This window comes from Gallus gallus, assembly GCF_016699485.2.
Source record: "Gallus gallus isolate bGalGal1 chromosome 29 unlocalized genomic scaffold, bGalGal1.mat.broiler.GRCg7b 29_unloc1, whole genome shotgun sequence".
In the NCBI taxonomy this organism is placed as follows: Eukaryota; Metazoa; Chordata; class Aves; order Galliformes; family Phasianidae; genus Gallus; species Gallus gallus.
In genome coordinates this window covers 1-19768 of record NW_024095943.1, presented here as the reverse complement: position 1 = coordinate 19768, position 19768 = coordinate 1, and the positions used below count along the sequence as shown (strand labels likewise).

At 53.7% G+C, this 19768-nt stretch overlaps 3 protein-coding genes across 4 annotated transcripts; 2 read left to right on the top strand and 1 right to left on the bottom strand.

Moving 5' to 3' along the window:
- Positions 1-1560: 1560 nt before the first annotated feature.
- LOC121108662 (oocyte zinc finger protein XlCOF6.1-like) lies at positions 1561-3747 on the bottom strand. The gene is made up of 4 exons (XM_040656669.1): positions 3643-3747; positions 3326-3452; positions 2684-2794; positions 1561-2574 (listed from the first exon to the last, which is right to left on the bottom strand). Exons 1-4 carry the CDS (start codon positions 3664-3666, stop codon positions 1655-1657), a joined length of 1182 nt encoding a protein of 393 aa, XP_040512603.1. The 5' UTR covers positions 3667-3747; the 3' UTR covers positions 1561-1654.
- A 7583-nt stretch (positions 3748-11330) lies between these two features.
- LOC112531026 (zinc finger protein 501-like) lies at positions 11331-15354 on the top strand. Of its 2 annotated transcripts, none has more exons than XM_040656667.2 (4): positions 11331-11408; positions 11599-11725; positions 12335-12445; positions 12555-15354. In XM_040656667.2, the coding sequence occupies exons 1-4, from the start codon at positions 11385-11387 to the stop codon at positions 13733-13735; spliced, it is 1443 nt and encodes a 480-aa protein (XP_040512601.1). In that variant the 5' UTR covers positions 11331-11384; the 3' UTR covers positions 13736-15354. The 2 variants fall into 2 exon arrangements, with proteins under 2 accessions (XP_040512601.1, XP_040512602.1); XM_040656668.2 differs by having other exon boundaries at positions 12558-14364.
- A 266-nt stretch (positions 15355-15620) lies between these two features.
- LOC112531065 (zinc finger protein 621-like) lies at positions 15621-19723 on the top strand (the record flags this gene model as incomplete). The annotated part of the gene is made up of 5 exons (XM_040656670.2): positions 15621-16159; positions 18340-18422; positions 18613-18739; positions 19271-19381; positions 19494-19723. Coding segments are annotated over exons 2-5 (492 nt in total), but the record flags the coding sequence as incomplete, so codon positions are not given.
- Between the last annotated feature and the right edge of the window lie 45 nt (positions 19724-19768).

Below are 19768 nucleotides of genomic sequence, written 5' to 3'. Positions count from 1 at the left end.
GACGTATCCCTTAATTCCTTAAAGAATTGATTGGGATCATTGTCCTGGCTGGGTGGCATGTAGTAGGCAACCACTTTACTTCCTTGTCCCTTAATCAGTGCCCAGAGGCTCTCCACCACCTCACAGCCAACTGTAAGCTCCGTGCAGAGCTCACGTGGGACACCGAGGGCACAGCCTTCTGCTGGCTGGATACAAGTGTTGGTTGAAGCAGACAGGACAAAGCCCTCCCTCCATGCCCCCCTGGGTGAACGCCCACCCCGAGAATGGCAGTCCCCCTCCTCCATACCCCATCTGAAATGCTCCTGTTCCTGCAGACGGAGCGCTGCGCTCCCAACTCTGCAGGGACTCACGTCTGCAACAGAAGGACTTTCCCCACAGCAGAGATAAAGCAGGGAAGCTCAGGAGGAGAGGAAAAAAAAACAAGTTTTCTAACCCTTAGTGCAACAAAACACGATGTGTGACAAAACAGTGGGGGACATCAGCAGTTCAAGAGATTTTTCAGGGAGTAAAAGTGGAAAAACTTCTTCATTTTTATTTCCTTCTCAGAAAAAACCTGCTCATTGCTTCTGAGAACATGGTGATGTAAAAAAAAAAAAAAAAAAAAAAAAAAAAAACACAGAATAGTGAGAATGCCTTTTGGGGGAACCTAAAAGGAAAGAGGAGACACATGACTGATGCCACTTGACAGGAATTAGTGGATGCAGCTTAAAAGTAAACCATCCCAGCTCCTGGCTGGGTTGCTGCCTCCTGTTGCTGGGGATCCCCTCCCAGCTGCTAGTTTCCTCCCCACGCATTGGGCTCCTCCAACCCCCAGGGCCCTGCTGTACCTCTCCTGCACCAGACCAGGCCCCAGCTCCCTGGCATGGAGGAAGCAGCGCTCCTCGGTACTGCAATCATCATCTCCTTGCAGCTTGCTGGGGGTCAGGGAGCCTTCACAGAACTGCAACTAAGGACATGGGCAAGCTCCTGCTGGCTTCACTAGCTCACCAAAACCAGCCTCCACTTCCTGCAAACTGCATTCCAAGCACAGCAGCTTTAGCTGAGCCCAGCAAATGTGAAGGCTCTGCTGCAGAAGGGCCTTCACATTGCTCAGACACACCTTCCCAAGGTCAAAGCAAAAACCTTCAACATCAAAGCAGAGCTCTCATGTGGACTAACATGGATTTTTTTACCCTTTAACAAGGATTGAGCTCTGGATGAAGCTCTTCCTGCAGTGCAGGCACTTCTACGGTCTCTGCCCTGAGTGGATCTCCAGCCTGCAGAGCCCAGAGCCATCCATCACACACAGCACAGCCCTCACAGGGCCATTCCCACCACGTCTCACACATGCTGATGATGCTGAAGCACACAGGCCCTCCAAATGTTGTAGCAGTTGCCACACTCACAGCACTTGTATGGTCTCACCTCTGTGTGGGTTTGCTGGTGCTGCTTCAACTCAGAACTCCTTTTGAAGCTCTTCCCACACTCAGAGCACTTGCAGGGCCTCTCCCCTGTGTGGATGCGCTGGTGCAGCTTTAACTCGGATCTTCTTTTGAAGATATCCCCACACTACGGGACACTGAACTGGTCTCTCCTCTGTATGGATGCGCTGCTGCAGGTTCAGTTCAGAACAGATTTTGAAGGTCTTTGCACACGCAGAACACTGAAAGGGTCTCTATCCTGTGTGGATGTGCTGATGGCAGGTGAGGTGGGAACTCCTTTTGTAGCTCTTTCCACACTCAGAGCACTTGTAGGGCCTCTCCCCTGTGTGGATGCGCTGGTGCAGCTTTAACACAGATCTTCTGCTGAAGCTCTTCCCACACTCGGGACACTGAAAAGGTCTCTCTTCTGTGTGGGTGAACTGGTGCAGCTTCAATTCACAACTACTTTTGAAGCTCTTCTCACAAACGGGACACTTGTAGGGTCTCTCCCCTGTGTGGATGCGCTGGTGCACCTTCAATTCACAACTCCTTTTGAAGCCCTTCCCACACACAGAGCACATAAAGGGTCTCTCTCCTGTGTGGATGCGTTGGTGGCAGGAGAGATGGGAACTGCTGTTGAAGCTCTTCCCACACTCAGGGCATTTAAAAGGTCTCTCTCCTGTGTGGATGCGTTGGTGGCAGGTGAGGTGGGAACTGCTTTTGAAGCTCTTCCCACACTCACAGCACATGTAGGGCCTCCATCCTGCGTTAATGCGTTGGAGGCGTCTCAGTTTGGCTCTCTGTTCGAAGCTATTCCCACACTCAGAGCACTTGTACAGGCTCTTCGTTGCGTGCATGCACTGGTGGTTAATGATGCTGGAATCTATTTCCAAGCTTTTCCCACACTCAGTGCATGGATTCTGCTTTTTTATCAGATACACATCCTTGCTCCTGGGTCCTTCCGCCTGCTTTTCACCTATGTTGAAGTCCAGTGGGCTCCTTCCTTTCTCTTCCAGATGCTCTCCCAGTGCCTTCTTGATGTGCTCACCCTGATCTTGCTCCAGGCCTCCTGGGACATCCCTTCTGATTTCTCCCACACAGGCACTACCCCACCGCCTTTCGGCAACACCACTTTCCTGCAGGTCCTCCAGTATATCTGTAATCCCAGTTCCTGCTGGAGGAAAGAGGAAATCCAGAAATTGTACACGGTGCCCAAAATAAAACACAGACAGAGAGGAGTCTTCCAGCCCCAGCCTCCTCCTTCCCTCCCTCCAGCAACTCACCTGGGCTCAGGTCTCCTGGCACGGCCTCAGGGCTACGCACATCTGGGATCCAGGGGTCTTCCCCTCCTTCAAGCAGGGAGATCAGCCCGGGTTTGGGGCCTGGAAGTGGCGCTTTGATGACAGAAATATGGAGATGAGAGTGTTCCCCTGATTCTGGTGTAGGTGCTTGCCCAAAAACTTTGCAGTGTGTCCATCCCCACGGTAAATGATAGCGGGCAACCACGTATACTTTAGAACATTTACTTCAATATTTTCCCAACTGCTCTACGCTCAAGGCTTCAAAAGTGTTGAAGGGATAGGAATAGAGAGCCAATAAATGCTAAAGGAGTAACCTGGGAGTGAACTGGCTGCTGGAGCTGGGGGCATCATGCAATTCAGCAACACAAGGGCTGTTTGCAGAAAGCTGATCCTCCTCCTCCAGGCTGCTGCCTGCTTGCCAGCACTCACCCTGGGGCTTTTAACAGAGTGTTGAGCACACTAAGCCCTTAAAACCTCACACATCTCTGTCTGTCGTTTCTTGCGATTATTGTGGTATTGCTCAAGAAGTAACTGCAGAGAGATTATTCTAGGCTCAGCATGCAGAGGCTCATTCAGCACAGCCCAAGGAGCCCTAACGAGGAGGAAAGGCAGCAAAGCCCTCACCCAGCCAGGCCACGCACTGGTACGTCTCCAGCATCACGTCCCGGTAGAGCGCTCGCTGCGCAGGGTCCAGCAGCGCCCACTCCTCCCTGCTGAAATACACGGCCACCTCCGCAAAGCTCACGGGCTCCTGCAAGCAAAGAGGCTCCTTGCTGGCAACAGCCAAGGCCCAGGGAAGCAGCTCGCACACGACACAAACTCCCGTCCCAGCCGCTTCTCCGGCCCCAGCACACGCATGCTGGCTGAGGGCACCTCCCTCTCCCCCTGCATTCACATCCCTCGCCCCTTGGCCTCTCCTGCCTGCTTCCCACAGCCCCTACCTGACACAGATGTGCTGTGGCCATTTGCTGCTCTCCTGCAGCCTGGGATGATCACGCCTGGAAGGCACAAGCTGAACTGGAGCCTGCAGGGACAAGAGAAAGGGCAGGGCAGCTGGGAGGCAACGCAGCAGTCCCTGCCCCAGCCCAGCCCTCCCCAGCCCATCTGCAGGGCACTGCCTCTGGGATGGCACACCAGGCCAGGCACAGGAAGACAACTAGCAACAGCACTGCTAACGCTCTGGCTCAAAGAGATGACCCATCACAAAGCTGTCTCAAACTGCGGGGCTGAGAGAACTCATAGCTGACACTCACTTCAACAGCTGAGGGCACACGGACTGCGTGCCTAAAAACAAAGCATGGCAAGGAGTCGGTCATCTCACCCCAAAACAGGGAGCAGCAAAAGCACCCCTCGAGCTCTCCTGCACAGCAGCGTGCTGCACGACAGCATCTGCCCTCGAGCAGGGATGGCTCTCGAGGTCACAGCTGCACAGAAATCCCTCGCAGCTTGATGTCGAGACTCCTTCTTGATACAGATCTTCTGTAAAAGACTCATGGTTACTTTGGAGCTTTGTGAGCTTCTCTAATGTTATGTATTAGAGTGACTGTGAACATAGGATTCCCTCCACATAAAGCCTTGGCTAAGCCAGGGACCCGGAGTGTATCCAGCCATGTCCAGGCTCCCTAACTTCGTGGCTTGAGAAGGCTAGGTCGGATGTGGGAGCACTCTGAGCCTTGGGACTCCTTGAGCCAGTGTCAATCCAACTCGGTTCTGGGAAGCTGAGCGTGCAGTTCAGGCAGCAGTGTTAGGATTACCAATGGAAATGGAACCAACTGTTGCGTATCAAACTGCCAAAGCCAGTGTTGGCTCCCAGGTGAGAAACGTATGTCACACATTCACTCTGCAATCATACATTGCCACAAAACGCTGTTCCCAACCGCCACAGAAACAGGGAGGCTGCTGTGCATGTACTTCATGCAGCTGCTGACCTCCGTGAACCAAAAACCACCGACGTTCCCCAATACTCCTTTTCTGCTGCGGCACAGGCTGGAAGTTCTAATGTTACAGCACATTTGGACAAACAACAAAGATCTCTCATTCTCACCCACAATCCTTTAGGCCACACTTACGGGGCTTTTACTGTTGACCTCCTTTGCAAAATGCAAAAGGAGAAGTGGCCTCAACGGATGAAGAGAAGGCTGAGGTACTGAATGAGTTCTTGGCCTCAGTCTCCACTGGCAGCCAGGACTCCAGTATTTCTCACCTCCCTGAGCCCTGCATCCCTAAACCTCCAGCTGGGGACCGGGGGAGTAAATCCCTCCCCAATGTAACTCGGACTGCAAGTCCGACACCGCCTCATCAGACTGAATGCAGAAGTTTGCTGGAGACACCCAGCTGAGCGCTGCGGTTGACACGGTGGAAGGAAGGGATGCCATCCTGAGGGACCTCAACAGGCTTGAAAGGGGGGCCCGGGTGAACCTCATGAGGTTCAACACCGCAAAGTGCAAGGTTTGGCACTGGGGACCGAGGAATCCCAGGCATACATACAGACTGGGAGGAGCAGTCCTGGAGAGCAGCCCTGCAGAGAAGGACTGGGGGTTCTGGGGGATGAAAGACTTCACGTGAGCCAGCAGTTTGCTCTTGCAGCTTGGAAAGCAAACAGTATCCTGGGCTCCAGCAGAAAAGGGGTGGCCAGCAGGGACAGGGAGCTGATTGTCCCTCTCTACTCTGCCCTCCGGAGGCCCCATCTGGAGTACTGTGCGCAGGCCTGGAGCCCCCAGTACACAAAGCAGAGAGAGCTGGTGGAGAGGGTGAAGAGGAGAGCCACAAAGATGATCAGAGGGCTACAAAGACTGGCTGAGGGAGCTGGGCTTGTTCAGCCTGGAGAAAAGAAGGCTGACGGGTGACCTCATTGCAGCCTTCCAGGACCTAAAGGGAGCCCATAAACAGGAGGGGAGGGGAGGCAACTCTGTGAAAGGGCAGATAACAGCAGCACAAGGGGAAATGGTTTGAAGCTGAAGGAGGGCAGCTGCAGGTTGGGTGTCGGGGGGAAGTTCTTTACTCTGAGAGCGGTGAGGTGCTGGAACAGCTGCCCAGAGAGGCTGTGGATGCCCCGTCCATCCCTGGAGGTGTTCAAGGCCGGGCTGGATGGGGCTCTTCCTCCCCAGCAGCACCCAAATGGATGGCAAATGGAAACGCCGTGCCCACTCTGCCACGGGGTGAGAGAGGAAAGGGTGACGCGCTCCGCCCCGCTCCGCCTCACCTGCTCTGCTGGGAAGAGGCGGCCGTTCTCCTGGAAGCGGCACCGACGGCTCCGTCTCTGCCCACAGGGCTGAGCGCCGTCCCGGGATGAGCCGGGAGCAGCAGCCCGGGAGGCGACACAGCGGCAACGGTGCCGCTCGGAGAGACCTCCAGGAGAGGGGAGGGGAGGGGAGAAGAGGAGAGCAGGAGAGGGGAGGGCAGGGCAGGGCAGAGCGAGGCGTGGGGGACACAGAGCAGCGGAGCCAAGCGAAGGCTGAGTCCCGTCCCGTCCCGTCCCGCCCCGCCGGAAGACACGCCGTCCGTGGCCGTGAGGGAAGAGGAGTTCCGGGCTCAGTTGGGCTGGGACGACTGCCTGGGCCGGGCTGCTGGATTTGGGCAGAGTGGCACACAGCATTTGGTTGCGTTTCATTGGTAAAAAAAGCACCTCACCGCCTTCCTTAAGGAGGGTCTGTGTACGTGTAGTTCTGTCTCCGGGCTCCTATCGCTCACGTGCTGAGCAGTCCTTTCTCGGCCAGGCAGCCCCGTCCCTTGTGGGCACTGCTCTTTGTTCTCCGGGCCGTGCACCTTCTCCCCGGTGGGGGGAGGGGAAGGAATGTGCGGGTGGGGGAATGTTGGCTGGATCTGAGCGTGGAGGAGTTGAGGTACCGCCTCCCCTCCCCTCCCCTCCCCTTCCCTCCCCTTCCCTCCCCTTCCCTTCCCTTCCCTTCCCTTCCCTTGCCTCCCCTCCCCTCCCCTCCCTTCCCCTCCCCTCCCCTCTTGTGTCCATTTCTGGCCAATTTTTGTTAATATCCAAATAACTTTCTCAGGACAGTATCTCTGAGAATGCAGATTTTATTCCCAATTGCAGTGGCAGGCATCCCACAAGCAGAAGAGAGTGCTTATGGGGACAGACATGACAGCTTTTGTACCTTGTTCCGCCCCCCCCCCCCCCTACCCCTTCCCTCCCCTGTTTCCCCACTGGCTGGGTACTCCAGGTTCACAATCTTATCAAAAGGTTTACATTTGTTAATCACTTGTTAATTTGTGTGTCATGTGGTGTCAGTCAGCAGCAGTCCTTTTGTCTCTAACATGTCTCAGTACCCTTCTCATTCGTACTGATGTGGTGATTTTCTTCAGATTCTTTGTTAGACAAAGAGTATGGAGGGAGGTGCCAGATCTTCCCCAATATGTTCTTCAGGCACTCCCTAAGGCGTGTTACGAGTTGTCCTTTTAATTTGTGCAGGACATTCTTGCAATGTGTGTGACATATATATATTTTTTTCACGCAGTCTATACATAAGTTGTTACTAGCATATATATGTATGCTGTTAATTGTTTAACTTCTCCTCCTTTAATTCTCTGTTGCTCAGGCCCTGTCTATCCAGCACCAAAAGCTAGCAGTTTTCCAACATCAAGGGGTTTGTGATTTGTGAAGATATCTATTACGCCTTCCTGGCCTTTAACTGAAGGCCCAGAAGTGTTTCACATGGCTGGACAGACAGGAGCTTCAGTCTTTGTGCTTGTAACTTACTCCATCTACCTAATCTCGATGGATATCTCTATATCTATATGTATATATATACTATTTTACTTATATACTGAGTATGCGTTTCTGGGGAAGGTTTATCTAGAGGACGAGCAATGCAAAGTACCTGAGAACCCTGCTAAAGTAGAAAGACCCCTGAAAAGAGGTATTAATTGTAATAAAGGACCCAAATGGTAGCAGAGGCCATGAAATTAACCAAATTCTTATCTTGTTCTGATTGGGGAACAACATTCAATTCCCACACTCCCACCACACAGGCAATAGCCTTCCCTTTTTCACAACTCACTCCAGTCTCTTTTGCCACGTCCTTCAGCCATCCCACAACAGCTGTGGGAGACTGCAAAGCTCCTCAGCACAGATCTGCCCTTTGGCAGTCAGGCATGCCTTACAGCTCCTCAACACCTCGAGCAAGGAGAGCCATGGAGATTGGGCTGACTGTGTGGACACAGTCAGTGGGTAGATTCGAACCATTTGGTTCTCCATCTGTGTCATCATAGGAATTGCAATCCCACCTATGCAGGTGAGTTTCTACAGGGGAGATAAGAGGTGACTGTCCTTGCACACTGCCCTGGCAGAAACGTGCCACCTGGCAGAGGGTTTCCAGTGGCTGTGACACATCCCACTCTGGACTCTCCTTTGACTGTCCGCTCAACACCTTGACTGCAGCTGACAGAGAGCAACATGCAGAATTCGCATCCAAAGAGGAGAAAGAAGAGCAGCAGAGAAGAAGAAGGATTTTGGCTGCAGAGCTCTTCCTCTACTCAAGGGATTTGTAAGGTTCAAAACACAAAACCACAGGTCGTAACCAGGGTGGGGCTTCGGCTGAAGCTCTTCACAAGTTTGAGGCTCTGCAGGATCTGTACCTTCTGTGGCAGTGCTGGTACGTAGCGAGGCTGGAACTGCTTTGGAAGGTTCCCCGAGTCTTGGGGTGCGTCTACAGCCTTTGTGCTCTGTGGATGTGCGTGAGTGTTGAGATGAGATCTGCATTTAAAGCTCTTTGCACACTCAGGACACTGAAAGGGTCTCTCTGCTGTGTGGAGGGGAAGGAATGTGTGGGTGTGGGGATGCTGGCTGGATCTGAGCGTGGAGGAGTACTTTCCCTTTCCCTTTCCCTTTCCCTTTCCCTTTCCCTTTCCCTTTCCCTTTCCCTTTCCCTTTCCCTTTCCCTTTCCCTTTCCCTTTCCCTATCTCTTTCCCTCCCCTCCCCCCCCGTCCCCATTGTGTCCATTTCTGGCCTCCCACCACACAAGCAATAGCTTTCCCTTTTTCTGAACTGGAGCAGCAATGGGCGGGGCGGAACCAGCACTGCTGTACCCCAGGCGGGAGCCCGGTCCCGACTCCAGCTGCTGCCCAGCACAGCAGGTCTTCTGGGCCAGACGGGCTGCTGCAAGGGGTTCCCAGCAGTGGTTCCCAAGTGAGTTGCAGCCCTGGTTGTGCTCCAAGGGGCACAGGAAGGGGTTGGAGCTGGGACAGCGAGGAAGTGAGCAGAGGAGCTCAGCGTGCTCTGCTGCCCGCTTGGGCCTCTGTAACGCAGCACAGCTGGGACTGCATTTCTTCCTCTGGGACACGGGAGGCACGAGATGACCTCACTGTGCAGCTCTGCACACATGGATCGATGGAAGCCTTCAACTCCCCGATGCCTCCTTTGGAGCGTCTTCATGTGAAGCCTCCCAGGGGGCAATTTCCACTGCCCTCCCCCTCGCCGGCAGCCCCCAGTTTCTCTTCGGGGACCCAGCAGGCAACATCTGTCCCCGCAAAGGGAGCGCAGACTGCGTGCTCAGCTGAATGGGAAGCATTCTCGGTGCAGGTGGGTTCAGCTGGCACGCACCCAGCGTGTGCCTTCAGGCCCTGCGCTGTCAGATGGGGTGGGCCGAGGGCTGAAATACTGGCAGCAGAATGTTCAGCTCTGTCCAGCAGGGAGAAGAGCTGCGAAGGCGAGGGGAGGAACGCCTGCAAGGTATTTCTGTCCTTGGCTGGCTGGCTGGCTGGCAGCTGGGACTGGAAGCAGCTACACTGCATATCTCACTGCTAAGGGAGAAGGGGGACAGGGGTAAACACAACCATAGTGGAAGCCGTCCCGCTGAGTCCCGAGGCTCAGAGCGTGCTCCGTTGTGCCCCAGCTGTTGAAGCAGGGCTCTGCTATCAGTTCTTTCAGTGCCCGTTTTCAGACAGATTTATGGCCGTTAATGTGTTTTAGCCAGAGTGTTACCTGTTGTGTTGTGCATTGTCTTCCTGTGCAGGGCCTTGTGAGCAAGGCCAGGCTGAAGAAGGGAGCTGCGGGAAGAAGCTGGAGGAGGACGTGAGGGGGAGAAGGGCCTTGTGAGCAGGATGTGTCTCTCTCCCTATCCACACTACAGTCACTCACATTTGCATCAGCCGTAGCAAGTGGGAAAAGCAGCTACACTGGTACTATCCCAGTGCCCTTCACTTCCATTTCTGTCTTTAAGTGGGCTTCATTTCCGTGCCTGGCCACGGATGAGACAGCTGAGTTGTTGTTCTTAGAATTTGTTCTCATACTCAGTGCGTACTGAAAACAGGCATATGGACAGGTCTCCTGTCCTCAGGTTAACAAGAGTGGCACTATCCCAGTATCTATCCGAGTAGCAGCGTGAGCACAGCAGTTGCAGTTGCCATCCCAGGGCTGCTATGAAAAGCAGGGAATCGTCTCGGTGGGGAATTCTGAACAGGTGACGCTGTTCCAAAGAAGGATAAGTCCCCAATGCCTGAATTGTTCTGTCCAGCACCGCTGCTATTCAATAAGTTGCCTACACGGTTCAGTTAGAATTACCAGCACAGCAGCGGTAGGTGGTGGTCTGACCGTCACAGGCTGGTTTGGCTGCAATGGTGTCAGATACTCTCTCTTCTCAGGAGAAGAAAAAATACTCTCCGTTTGGTAGGATGTTTTGTTGTTTGATTTTTGTGTTTGTTTCAAGTAAGCCATCCCATTTATTTGAGGTGTGCGTACCATCCCATTAACGCCTTCCGGTTCTGCACTTCCTTACCTGAGTAATGTGAGCCATTATTGTAGAGGAAATGGACCTGGGGGTATTGATTGATGCTAGACTGAACGTGAGCCAGCAGTGTTGCCAGAAATACTGTGGAATATTTTTTGGTTGTTTTTGATTCAGGGAGGAGCGGTGCAGTTCTCCTTTGCTTTATATGTTACTTGCAAACCTGACACTATGCTGATAACAGTTTTATATTTATGGATATAATACAGCAGTGCAGCAGTGATGTAGCAGTGACATAACAAGATTGGAGATGGCAGGATACACTTGGTTCTTTACTGCATAGAGGATAGGGATACAAACACACATCCAGGTGGCCCTCCCATTGAGTCAAGGGGCTCAGAGTAGTTTCCTTTCCTATCTCAAGTCAATTCACAATAGGACATAAGCTTAGAGAAGCTCACAAAGCTCCAAAGTAACCATGAGTCTATTACAGAAGATCTGTATCAAGAAGGAGTCTCGACATCAAGCTGCGAGGGATCTCTGTGCAGGTGTGACCCTGAGAGCCATCCCTGCTCGAGGGCAGATCCTGTCGTGCAGCGCGCTGCTGTGCAGGAGAGCTCGAGGGGTGCTTGGGCTGCTCCCTGTTTTGGGGTGAGATGACCGACTCCTTGCCATGCTTTGTTTTTAGGCACGCTCTCCGTGTGCCCTCAGCTGTTGAAGTGAGTGTCAGCTATGAGTTCTCTCAGCCCCCCAGTTTGAGTCAGCTTTGTGATGGGTCATCTCTTTGAGCCAGAGCGTTAGCAGTGCTGTTGCTGGTTGTCTTCCTGTGCCAGGCCTGGTGTGCCATCCCAGAGGCAGTGCCCTGCAGTGGGCTGGGGAGGGCTGGGCTGGGACAGGGACTGCTGCGTTGCCTGCCAGCTGCCCTGCCCTTTCTCTTGTCCCTGCAGGCTCCAGTTCAACTTGTGCCTTCCAGGCGTGATCATCCCAGGCTGCAGGAGAGCAGCAAATGGCCACAGCACATCCGTGTCAGGTAGGGGCTGTGGGAAGCAGGCAGGAGAGGCCAAGGGGCGAGGGATGTGAATGCAGGGGGAGAGGGAGGTGCCCTCAGCCAGCATGCGTGTGCTGGGGCCGGAGAAGCGGCTGGGACGGGAGTTTGTGTCGTGTGCGAGCTGCTTCCCTGGGCCTTGGCTGTTGCCAGCAAGGAGCCTCTTTGCTTGCAGGAGCCCGTGAGCTTTGCGGAGGTGGCCGTGTATTTCAGCAGGGAGGAGTGGGCGCTGCTGGACCCTGCGCAGCGAGCGCTCTACCGGGACGTGATGCTGGAGACGTACCAGTGCGTGGCCTGGCTGGGTGAGGGCTTTGCTGCCTTTCCTCCTCGTTAGGTCTGCTTTGGGTGTGCTGAATGAGCCTCTGCATGCCAGGCATTGAATAATTGCCATGCAGTTACATATTGACTAACACCACAGTGACAGCTCAAAGGTAACACAGAGTAGCATGAGTTTCAGGAGGCCTTCTTGTGCTCAGCACTGTGATAAAAGCCTCAGAGTCAGTGCTGGCTAGTAAGCAGCAGCAGGAAGGGGGATGATCAGTTTCCTGCAAACAGCCCTTGTGTTGTTGCATTGCATGGTGCCACCAGCTGCAACTAAGAGATGACTCGCTGGTTACTCCTTTAGAATTTAGGATTTTCCATTCAATTGCCATAAATATTTTGATGCCATGCTCACTGATATATTGTAAGCAAGAAGCATGCTATTGTACAGATAATTTTAAAGCAAATATCCCTTCATAATTTCCAGAGATGTAAAAGCTTTCTTTGCTCCAGAGGAAGCTGTGGCTCCAATGTCATTCAGGCCCAAATGGTGCTTTCTCCTTGGGGAGGGACACACAGTGGAGATGTTGAACAGTCACTGTGCCGCAATGATGGAAATGCTCTCATCTCCCCTGTTTCTGTCATTGAAGCTCCTCTTCCAGCCCCCAAACCCGGGCTGATCTCCCTGCTTGAAGGAGGGGAAGACCCCTGGATCCCAGATGTGCGTAGCCCTGAGGCCGTGCCAGGAGACCTGAGCCCAGGTGAGTTGCTGGAGGGAGGGAAGGAGGAGGCTGGGGCTGGAAGAGTCCTCTCTGTCTGTGTTTTATTTTGGGCACCGTGTGCAATTTCTGGATTTCCTCTTTCCTCCAGCAGGAACTGGGATTACAGATATACTGGAGGATGTGCAGGAAAGTGGTGTGGCCGAAAGGCGGTGGGGTAGTGCCTGTGTGGGAGAAATCAGAAGGGATGTCCCAGGAGGCCTGGAGCAAGGTCAGGGTGAGCACATCAAGAAGGCACTGGGAGAGCATCTGGAAGAGAAAGGAAGGAGCCCACTGGACTTCAACATAGGTGAAAAGCAGGACGTAGAGCCCAGGAGCAAGGATGTGTGTCAGATGAAAAAGCAGAATCCATGCACTGAGTGTGGGAAAAGCTTGGAAATAAATTCCAGTGTCATTAACCACCAGTGCATGCACGCAACGCAGAGCCTGTACAAGTGCTCTGAGTGTGGGAAGAGCTTCAACAGCAGTTACAACCTTACCCGCCACCAACGCATCCACACAGGAGAGAGACCCTTTCAGTGCTCTGAGTGTGGGAAGGGCTTCAACAGCAGTTGCAACCTTACTTGCCACCAACGCATCCACAGAGAGGAGAGACCCTTTCAGTGCTCTGAGTGTGTGAAGTGCTTCAAACGCCGTTCTGACTTGAAGCAGCACCTGCGCATGCACAGACAGGAGAGACCCTTTCAGTGTTCCATGTGTGGGAAGAGCTTCAAAAGAAGATGCGAGTTAAAGCTGCACCAGCGCATCCACACAGGGGAGAGGCCCTGCAAGTGCTCTGAGTGTGGGAAGAGCTTCAGCAGAAGTTCCCACCTCACCTACCACCAACGCATCCACACAGGAGAGAGACCCTTTCAGTGTCCTGAGTGTGGGAAGAGCTTCAACAGCAGTTCCCATCTCACCTGCCACCAACGTATCCACAAAGGAGAGAAACCCTTTCAGTGCTCTGAGTGTGGGAAGGGCTTCAAAACGAAGTTTGAATTGAAGCTGCACCAGCGCATCCACACAGGGGAGAGACCATACAAGTGCTCTGAGTGTGGGAAGGGCTTCAAAAGCAATTCTAACCTCACCTGCCACCATCGCATCCACACAGGAGAGAGACCCTTTCAGTGTCCTGAGTGTGGGAAGGGCTTCAAACGCAGTTCTGAATTGAAGCAGCACCATCGCATCCACACAGGACAGAGACCCTTTCAGTGTCTGGAGTGTGCAAAGAGCTTTAAACGCAGATCTCATCTCAACACTCACAAGCGCACCCACAGAGCACAACGGCTGTAGAAGCTCCCCAAGACTCTGGGAACCTTCAAAAGCAGTTCCAGCCTCATTAGCGACCGGCACTGCCACAGAAGGTACAGATCCTGCAGAACCTCAAACTTGTGAAGAGCTTCAGCCAAAGCCCCAGCCTGGTTACGACCTGTGGCTTTGTGTTTTGAACCTTACAAATCCCTTGAGTAGAGGAAGAGCTCTGCAGCCAAAATCCTTCTTCTTCTCTGCTGCTCTTCTTTCTCCTCTTTGGATGCGAATTCTGCATGTTGCTCTCTGTCAGCTGCAGTCAAGGTGTTGAGCGGACACTCAAAGGAGAGTCCAGAGTGGGATGTGTCACAGCAACTGGAAACCCTCTGCCAGGTGGCACGTTTCTGCCAGGGCAGTGTGCAAGGACAGTCACCTCTTATCTCCCCTGTAGAAACTCACCTGCATAGGTGGGATTGGAATACCTAGGATGACACAGATGGGGAACCAAATGGTTCGAATCTACCCGCTAATTGTGTCCACACAGTCAGCCCAATCTCCATGGCTCTCCTTGCTCGAGGTGTTGAGGAGCTGTAAGGCATGCCTGACTGCCAAAGGGCAGATCTGTGCTGAGGAGCTTTGCAGTCTCCCACAGCTGTTGTGGGATGGCTGAAGGACGTGGCAAAAGAGACTGGAGTGAGTTGTGAAAAACGGAAGGCTATTGCCCGGGTGGTGGGAGTGGGGGTGTTGAATGTTGTTCCCCAATCAGAACAAGATAAGAATTCTGTTAATTTCATGGCCTCTGCTACCATTTGGGTCCTTTATTACAATTAATACCTCTTTTCAGGGGTCTTTCTACTTTAGCAGGGTTCTCTGGTACTTTGCATTGCTCGTCCTCTAGATAAACCTTCCCCAGAAACGCATACTCAGTATATAAGTAAAATAGTATATACATACATATAGATATAGAGATATCCATCGAGATTAGGTAGATGGAGTAAGTTACAAGCACAAAGACTGAAGCTCCTGTCTGTCCAGCTTTCTGAAACACATCTGGGCCTTCAGTTAAAGGCCAGGTAGACGTAATAGATATCTTTGCAAATCACAAACCCCTTGATGTTGGAAAACTGCTAGCTTTTGGTGCTGGATAGACAGGGCCTGAGCAACAGAGAATTAAAGGAGAAGTTGAACAATTAACAGCATACATATATATGCCAGTAACAACTTATGTATAGACTGCATGAAAAAAAAATATATGTCACACACATTGCAAGAACGTCCTGCACAAATTAAAAGGACAACTCCTTAGGGAGTGCCTGAAGAACATATTGAGGAACATCTGGCACCTCCCTCCATACTCTTTGTCTAACAAAGACTCTGAAGAAAATCACCACATCAGTACGAATGAGAAGGGTACTGAGACATGTTAGAGACAAAAGGACTGCTACTGACTGACACCACATGACACACAAATTAACAAGTGATTAACAAATGTAAACCTTTTGATAAGATTGTGAACCTGGAGCACCCAGCCAGTGGGGAAACAGGGGAGGCAAGGGGTGTGTGGGGGGGGAAACAAGGTACAAAAGCTGTCATGTCCATACCCATAAGCACGCTCTTCTGCTTGTGGGATGCCTGCCACTGCAATTGGGAATAAAATCTGCTTTCACAGAGATACTGTCCTGAAAAATTATTTGGATATTTCCAAGAATAGCTTAGAAAGGGACACAAGAGGGAAGGGAAGGGAAGGGAAGGGAAGGGAAGGGAAGGGAAGGGAAGGGAAGGGAAGGGAAGGGAAGGGAAGGGAAGGGAAGGGAAGGGAAAGCAGTACCTCAACTCCTCCACGCTCAGATCCAACCAAAATCCCCCCACCCGCACATTCCTTCCCCTCCCCCCACCGGGGAGAAGGTGCACGGCCCGGAGAACAAAGAGCAGTGCCCACAAGGGACGGGGCTGCCTGGCCGAGAAAGGACTGCTCAGCACGTGAGCGATAGGAGCCCGGAGACAGAACTACACGTACACAGACCCTCCTTAAGGAAGGCGGTGAGGTGCTTTTTGTTACCAATGAAACGCAACCAAATGCTGTGTGCCACACTGCCCAAACCCAGCGGCCCGGCCCAGGCAGTCGTCCCAGCCCAACTGAGCCCGGAACTCCTCTTCCCTCACGGCCACGGACGGCGTGTCTTCCGGCGGGGCGGGACGGGACGGGACGGGACTCAGCCTTCGCTTGGCTCCGCTGCTCTGTGTCCCCCACGCCTCGCTCTGCCCTGCCCTGCCCTCCCCTCTCCTGCTCTCCTCTTCTCCCCTCCCCTCCCCTCTCCTGGAGGTCTCTCCGAGCGGCACCGTTGCCGCTGTGTCGCCTCCCGGGCTGCTGCTCCCGGCTCATCCCGGGACGGCGCTCAGCGCTGTGGGCAGAGACGGAGCCGTCGGTGCCGCTTCCAGGAGAACGGCCGCCTCTTCCCAGCAGAGCAGGTGAGGCGGAGCGGGGCGGAGCGCGTCACCCTTTCCTCCCTCCCCCCGTGGCAGCGTGGGCACGGCGTTTCCATTTGCCATCCATTTGGGTGCTGCTGGGGAGGAAGAGCCCCATCCAGCCCGGCCTTGAACACCTCCAGGGATGGACGGGGCATCCACAGCCTCTCTGGGCAGCTGTTCCAGCACCTCACCGCTCTCAGAGTAAAGAACTTCCCCCCGACACCCAACCTGCATCTGCCCTCCTTCAGCTTCAAACCATTTCCCCTTGTGCTGCTGTTATCTGCCCTTTCACAGAGTTGCCTCCCCTCCCGTCCTGTTTATGGGCTCCCTTTAGGTCCTGGAAGGCTGCAATGAGGTCACCCCTCAGCCTTCTTTTCTCCAGGCTGAACAAGCCCAGCTCCCTCAGCCTGTCTTTGTAGCCCTCTGATCATCTTTGTGGCCCTCCTCTGCACCCTCTCCACCAGCTCTGTCTCCTTTGTGTACTGGGGGCTCCAGGCCTGCGCACAGTACTCCAGATGGGGCCTCCGGAGGGCAGAGTAGAGAGGGACAATCAGCTCCCTGTCCCTGCTGGCCACCCCTTTTCTGCTGGAGCCCAGGATGCCGTTTGCTTTCCAAGCTGCAAGAGCACACAGCTGGCTCACGTGAAGTTTTTCATCCTCCAGGACCCCCAGGTCCTTCTCTGCAGGGCTGCTCTCCAGGACTGCTCCTCCCAGTCTGTATGTATGGGTGGGATTCCTCGGGCCCCAGTGCCAAACCTTGCACTTTGCGGTGTTGAACCTCATGAGGTTCACCCGGGCCCCCCCTTTCAAGCCTGTTGAGGTCCCTCAGGATTGGCATCCCTTCCTTCCACCGTGTCAACCGCAGCGCTCAGCTGGGTGTCTCCAGCAAACTTCTGCATTCAGTCTGATGAGGCGGTGTCGGACTTGCAGTCCGAGTTACAGTGGGGAGGGATTTACTCCCCCGGTCCCCAGCTGGAGGTTTAGGGATGCAGGGCTCAGGGAGGTGAGAAATACTGGAGTCCTGGCTGCCAGTGGAGACTGAGGCCAAGAACTCATTCAGTACCTCAGCCTTCTCTTCATCCGTTGAGGCCACTTCTCCTTTTGCATTTTGCAAAGGAGGTCAACAGTAAAACCCCGTAAGTGTGGCCTAAAGGACTGTGGGTGAGAATGAGAGATCTTTGTTTTTTGTCCAAATATGTTATAACATCAGAACTTCCAGCCTGTGCCGCAGCAGAAAAGGAGTATTGGGGAACGTCGGTGGATTTTGGTTCACGGAGGTGAGCAGCTGCATGAAGTACATGCACAGCAGCCTCCCTGTTTCTGTGGGGGTTGGGAACAGCGTTTTGTGGCAATGTATGATTGCAGAGTGAATGTGTGACATACGTTTCTCACCTGGGAGCCAACACTGGCTGTGGCAGTTTGATACACAACAGCTGGTTCCATTTCCATTGGTAATCCTATCACTGCTGCCGGAACTGCACGCTCAGCTTCCCAGAACCGAGTTGGATTGACACTGGCTCAAGGAGTCCCAAGGCTCAGAGTGCTCCCACATCCGACGTAACCTTCTCAAGGCACAAAGGTAAGGAGCTTGGATATGGCTGGGTCCACTCTGAGTCCCTGGCTTAGCCAAGGCTTTATGTGGGAGGAATCCTATGTTCCCAGTCACACTAAGACATATCATTAGAGAAACTCACAAAGCTCCAAAGTAACCACGAGTCTAATACAGAAGATCTGTATCAAGAAGGAGTCTCGACATCAAGCTGCGAGGGATCTCTGTGCAGCTGTGACCTCGAGAGCCATCCCTGCTCGAGGGCAGATGCTGTCGTGCAGCGCGCTGCTGTGCAGGAGAGCTCGAGGGGTGCTTGGGCTGCTCCCTGTTTTGGGGTGAGATGACCGACTCCTTGCCATGCTTTGTTTTTAGGCACGCAGTCCGTGTGCCCTCAGCTGTTGAAGTGAGTGTCAGCTATGAGTTCTCTCAGCCCCGCAGTTTGAGACAGCTTTGTGATGGGTCATCTCTTTGAGCCAGAGCGTTAGCAGTGCTGTTGCTAGTTGTCTTCCTGTGCCAGGCCTGGTGTGCCATCCCAGAGGCAGTGCCCTGCAGATGGGCTGGGGAGGGCTGGGCTGGGGCAGGGACTGCTGCGTTGCCTCCCAGCTGCCCTGCCCTTTCTCTTGTCCCTGCAGGCTCCAGTTCAACTTGTGCCTTCCAGGCGTGATCATCCCAGGCTGCAGGAGAGCAGCAAATGGCCACAGCACATCCGTGTCAGGTAGGGGCTGTGGGAAGCAGGCAGGAGAGGCCAAGGGGCGAGGGATGTGAGTGCAGGGGGAGAGGGAGGTGCCCTCAGCCAGCATGCGTGTGCTGGGGCCGGAGAAGCGGCTGGGACGGGAGTTTGTGTCGTGTGTGAGCTGCTTCCCTGGGCCTTGGCTGTTCCCAGCAAGGAGCCTCTTTGCTTGCAGGAGCCCGTGAGCTTTGCGGAGGTGGCCGTGTATTTCAGCAGGGAGGAGTGGGCGCTGCTGGACCCTGCGCAGCGAGCGCTCTACCGGGACGTGATGCTGGAGACGTACCAGTGCGTGGCCTGGCTGGGTGAGGGCTTTGCTGCCTTTCCTCCTCGTTAGGGCTCCTTGGGCTGTGCTGAATGAGCCTCTGCATGCTGAGCCTAGAATAATCTCTCTGCAGTTACTTCTTGACCAATACCACAATAATCGCAAGAAACGACAGACAGAGATGTGTGAGGTTTTAAGGGCTTAGTGTGCTCAACACTCTGTTAAAAGCCCCTGGGTGAGTGCTGGCAAGCAGGCAGCAGCCTGGAGGAGGAGGATCAGCTTTCTGCAAACAGCCCTTGTGTTGCTGAATTGCATGATGCCCCCAGCTCCAGCAGCCAGTTCACTCCCAGGTTACTCCTTTAGCATTTATTGGCTCTCTATTCCTATCCCATCAACACTTTTGAAGCCTTGAGCGTAGAGCAGTTGGGAAAATATTGAAGTAAATGTTCTAAAGTATACGTGGTTGCCCGCTATCATTTACCGTGGGGATGGACACACTGCAAAGTTTTTGGGCAAGCACCTACACCAGAATCAGGGGAACACTCTCATCTCCATATTTCTGTCATCAAAGCGCCACTTCCAGGCCCCAAACCCGGGCTGATCTCCCTGCTTGAAGGAGGGGAAGACCCCTGGATCCCAGATGTGCGTAGCCCTGAGGCCGTGCCAGGAGACCTGAGCCCAGGTGAGTTGCTGGAGGGAGGGAAGGAGGAGGCTGGGGCTGGAAGAGTCCTCTCTGTCTGTGTTTTATTTTGGGCACCGTGTACAATTTCTGGATTTCCTCTTTCCTCCAGCAGGAACTGGGATTACAGATATACTGGAGGATGTGCAGGAAAGTGGTGTGGCCGAAAGGCGGTGGGGTAGTGCCTGTGTGGGAGAAATCAGAAGGGATGTCCCAGGAGGCCTGGAGCAAGGTCAGGGTGAGCACATCAAGAAGGCACTGGGAGAGCATCTGGAAGAGAAAGGAAGGAGCCCACTGGACTTCAACATAGGTGAAAAGCAGGCGGAAGGACCCAGGAGCAAGGATGTGTGTCTGATAAAAAGCAGAATCCATGCAGTGCGTGTGGGAAAA

Coding starts and splice junctions, on each gene's coding strand:
- LOC121108662 (XM_040656669.1), bottom strand. CDS start 3,666: ATGGCCACAGCACATCTGTGTCAG. Junction 3,453..3,642: donor CCACAGCACATCTGTGTCAG/GTAGGGGCTGTG, acceptor CTTTGCTTGCAG/GAGCCCGTGAGCTTTGCGGA. Junction 2,795..3,325: donor CCAGTGCGTGGCCTGGCTGG/GTGAGGGCTTTG, acceptor CTGTCATCAAAG/CGCCACTTCCAGGCCCCAAA.
- LOC112531026 (XM_040656667.2), top strand. CDS start 11,385: ATGGCCACAGCACATCCGTGTCAG. Junction 11,726..12,334: donor CCAGTGCGTGGCCTGGCTGG/GTGAGGGCTTTG, acceptor CTGTCATTGAAG/CTCCTCTTCCAGCCCCCAAA. Junction 12,446..12,554: donor GCCAGGAGACCTGAGCCCAG/GTGAGTTGCTGG, acceptor TCTTTCCTCCAG/CAGGAACTGGGATTACAGAT.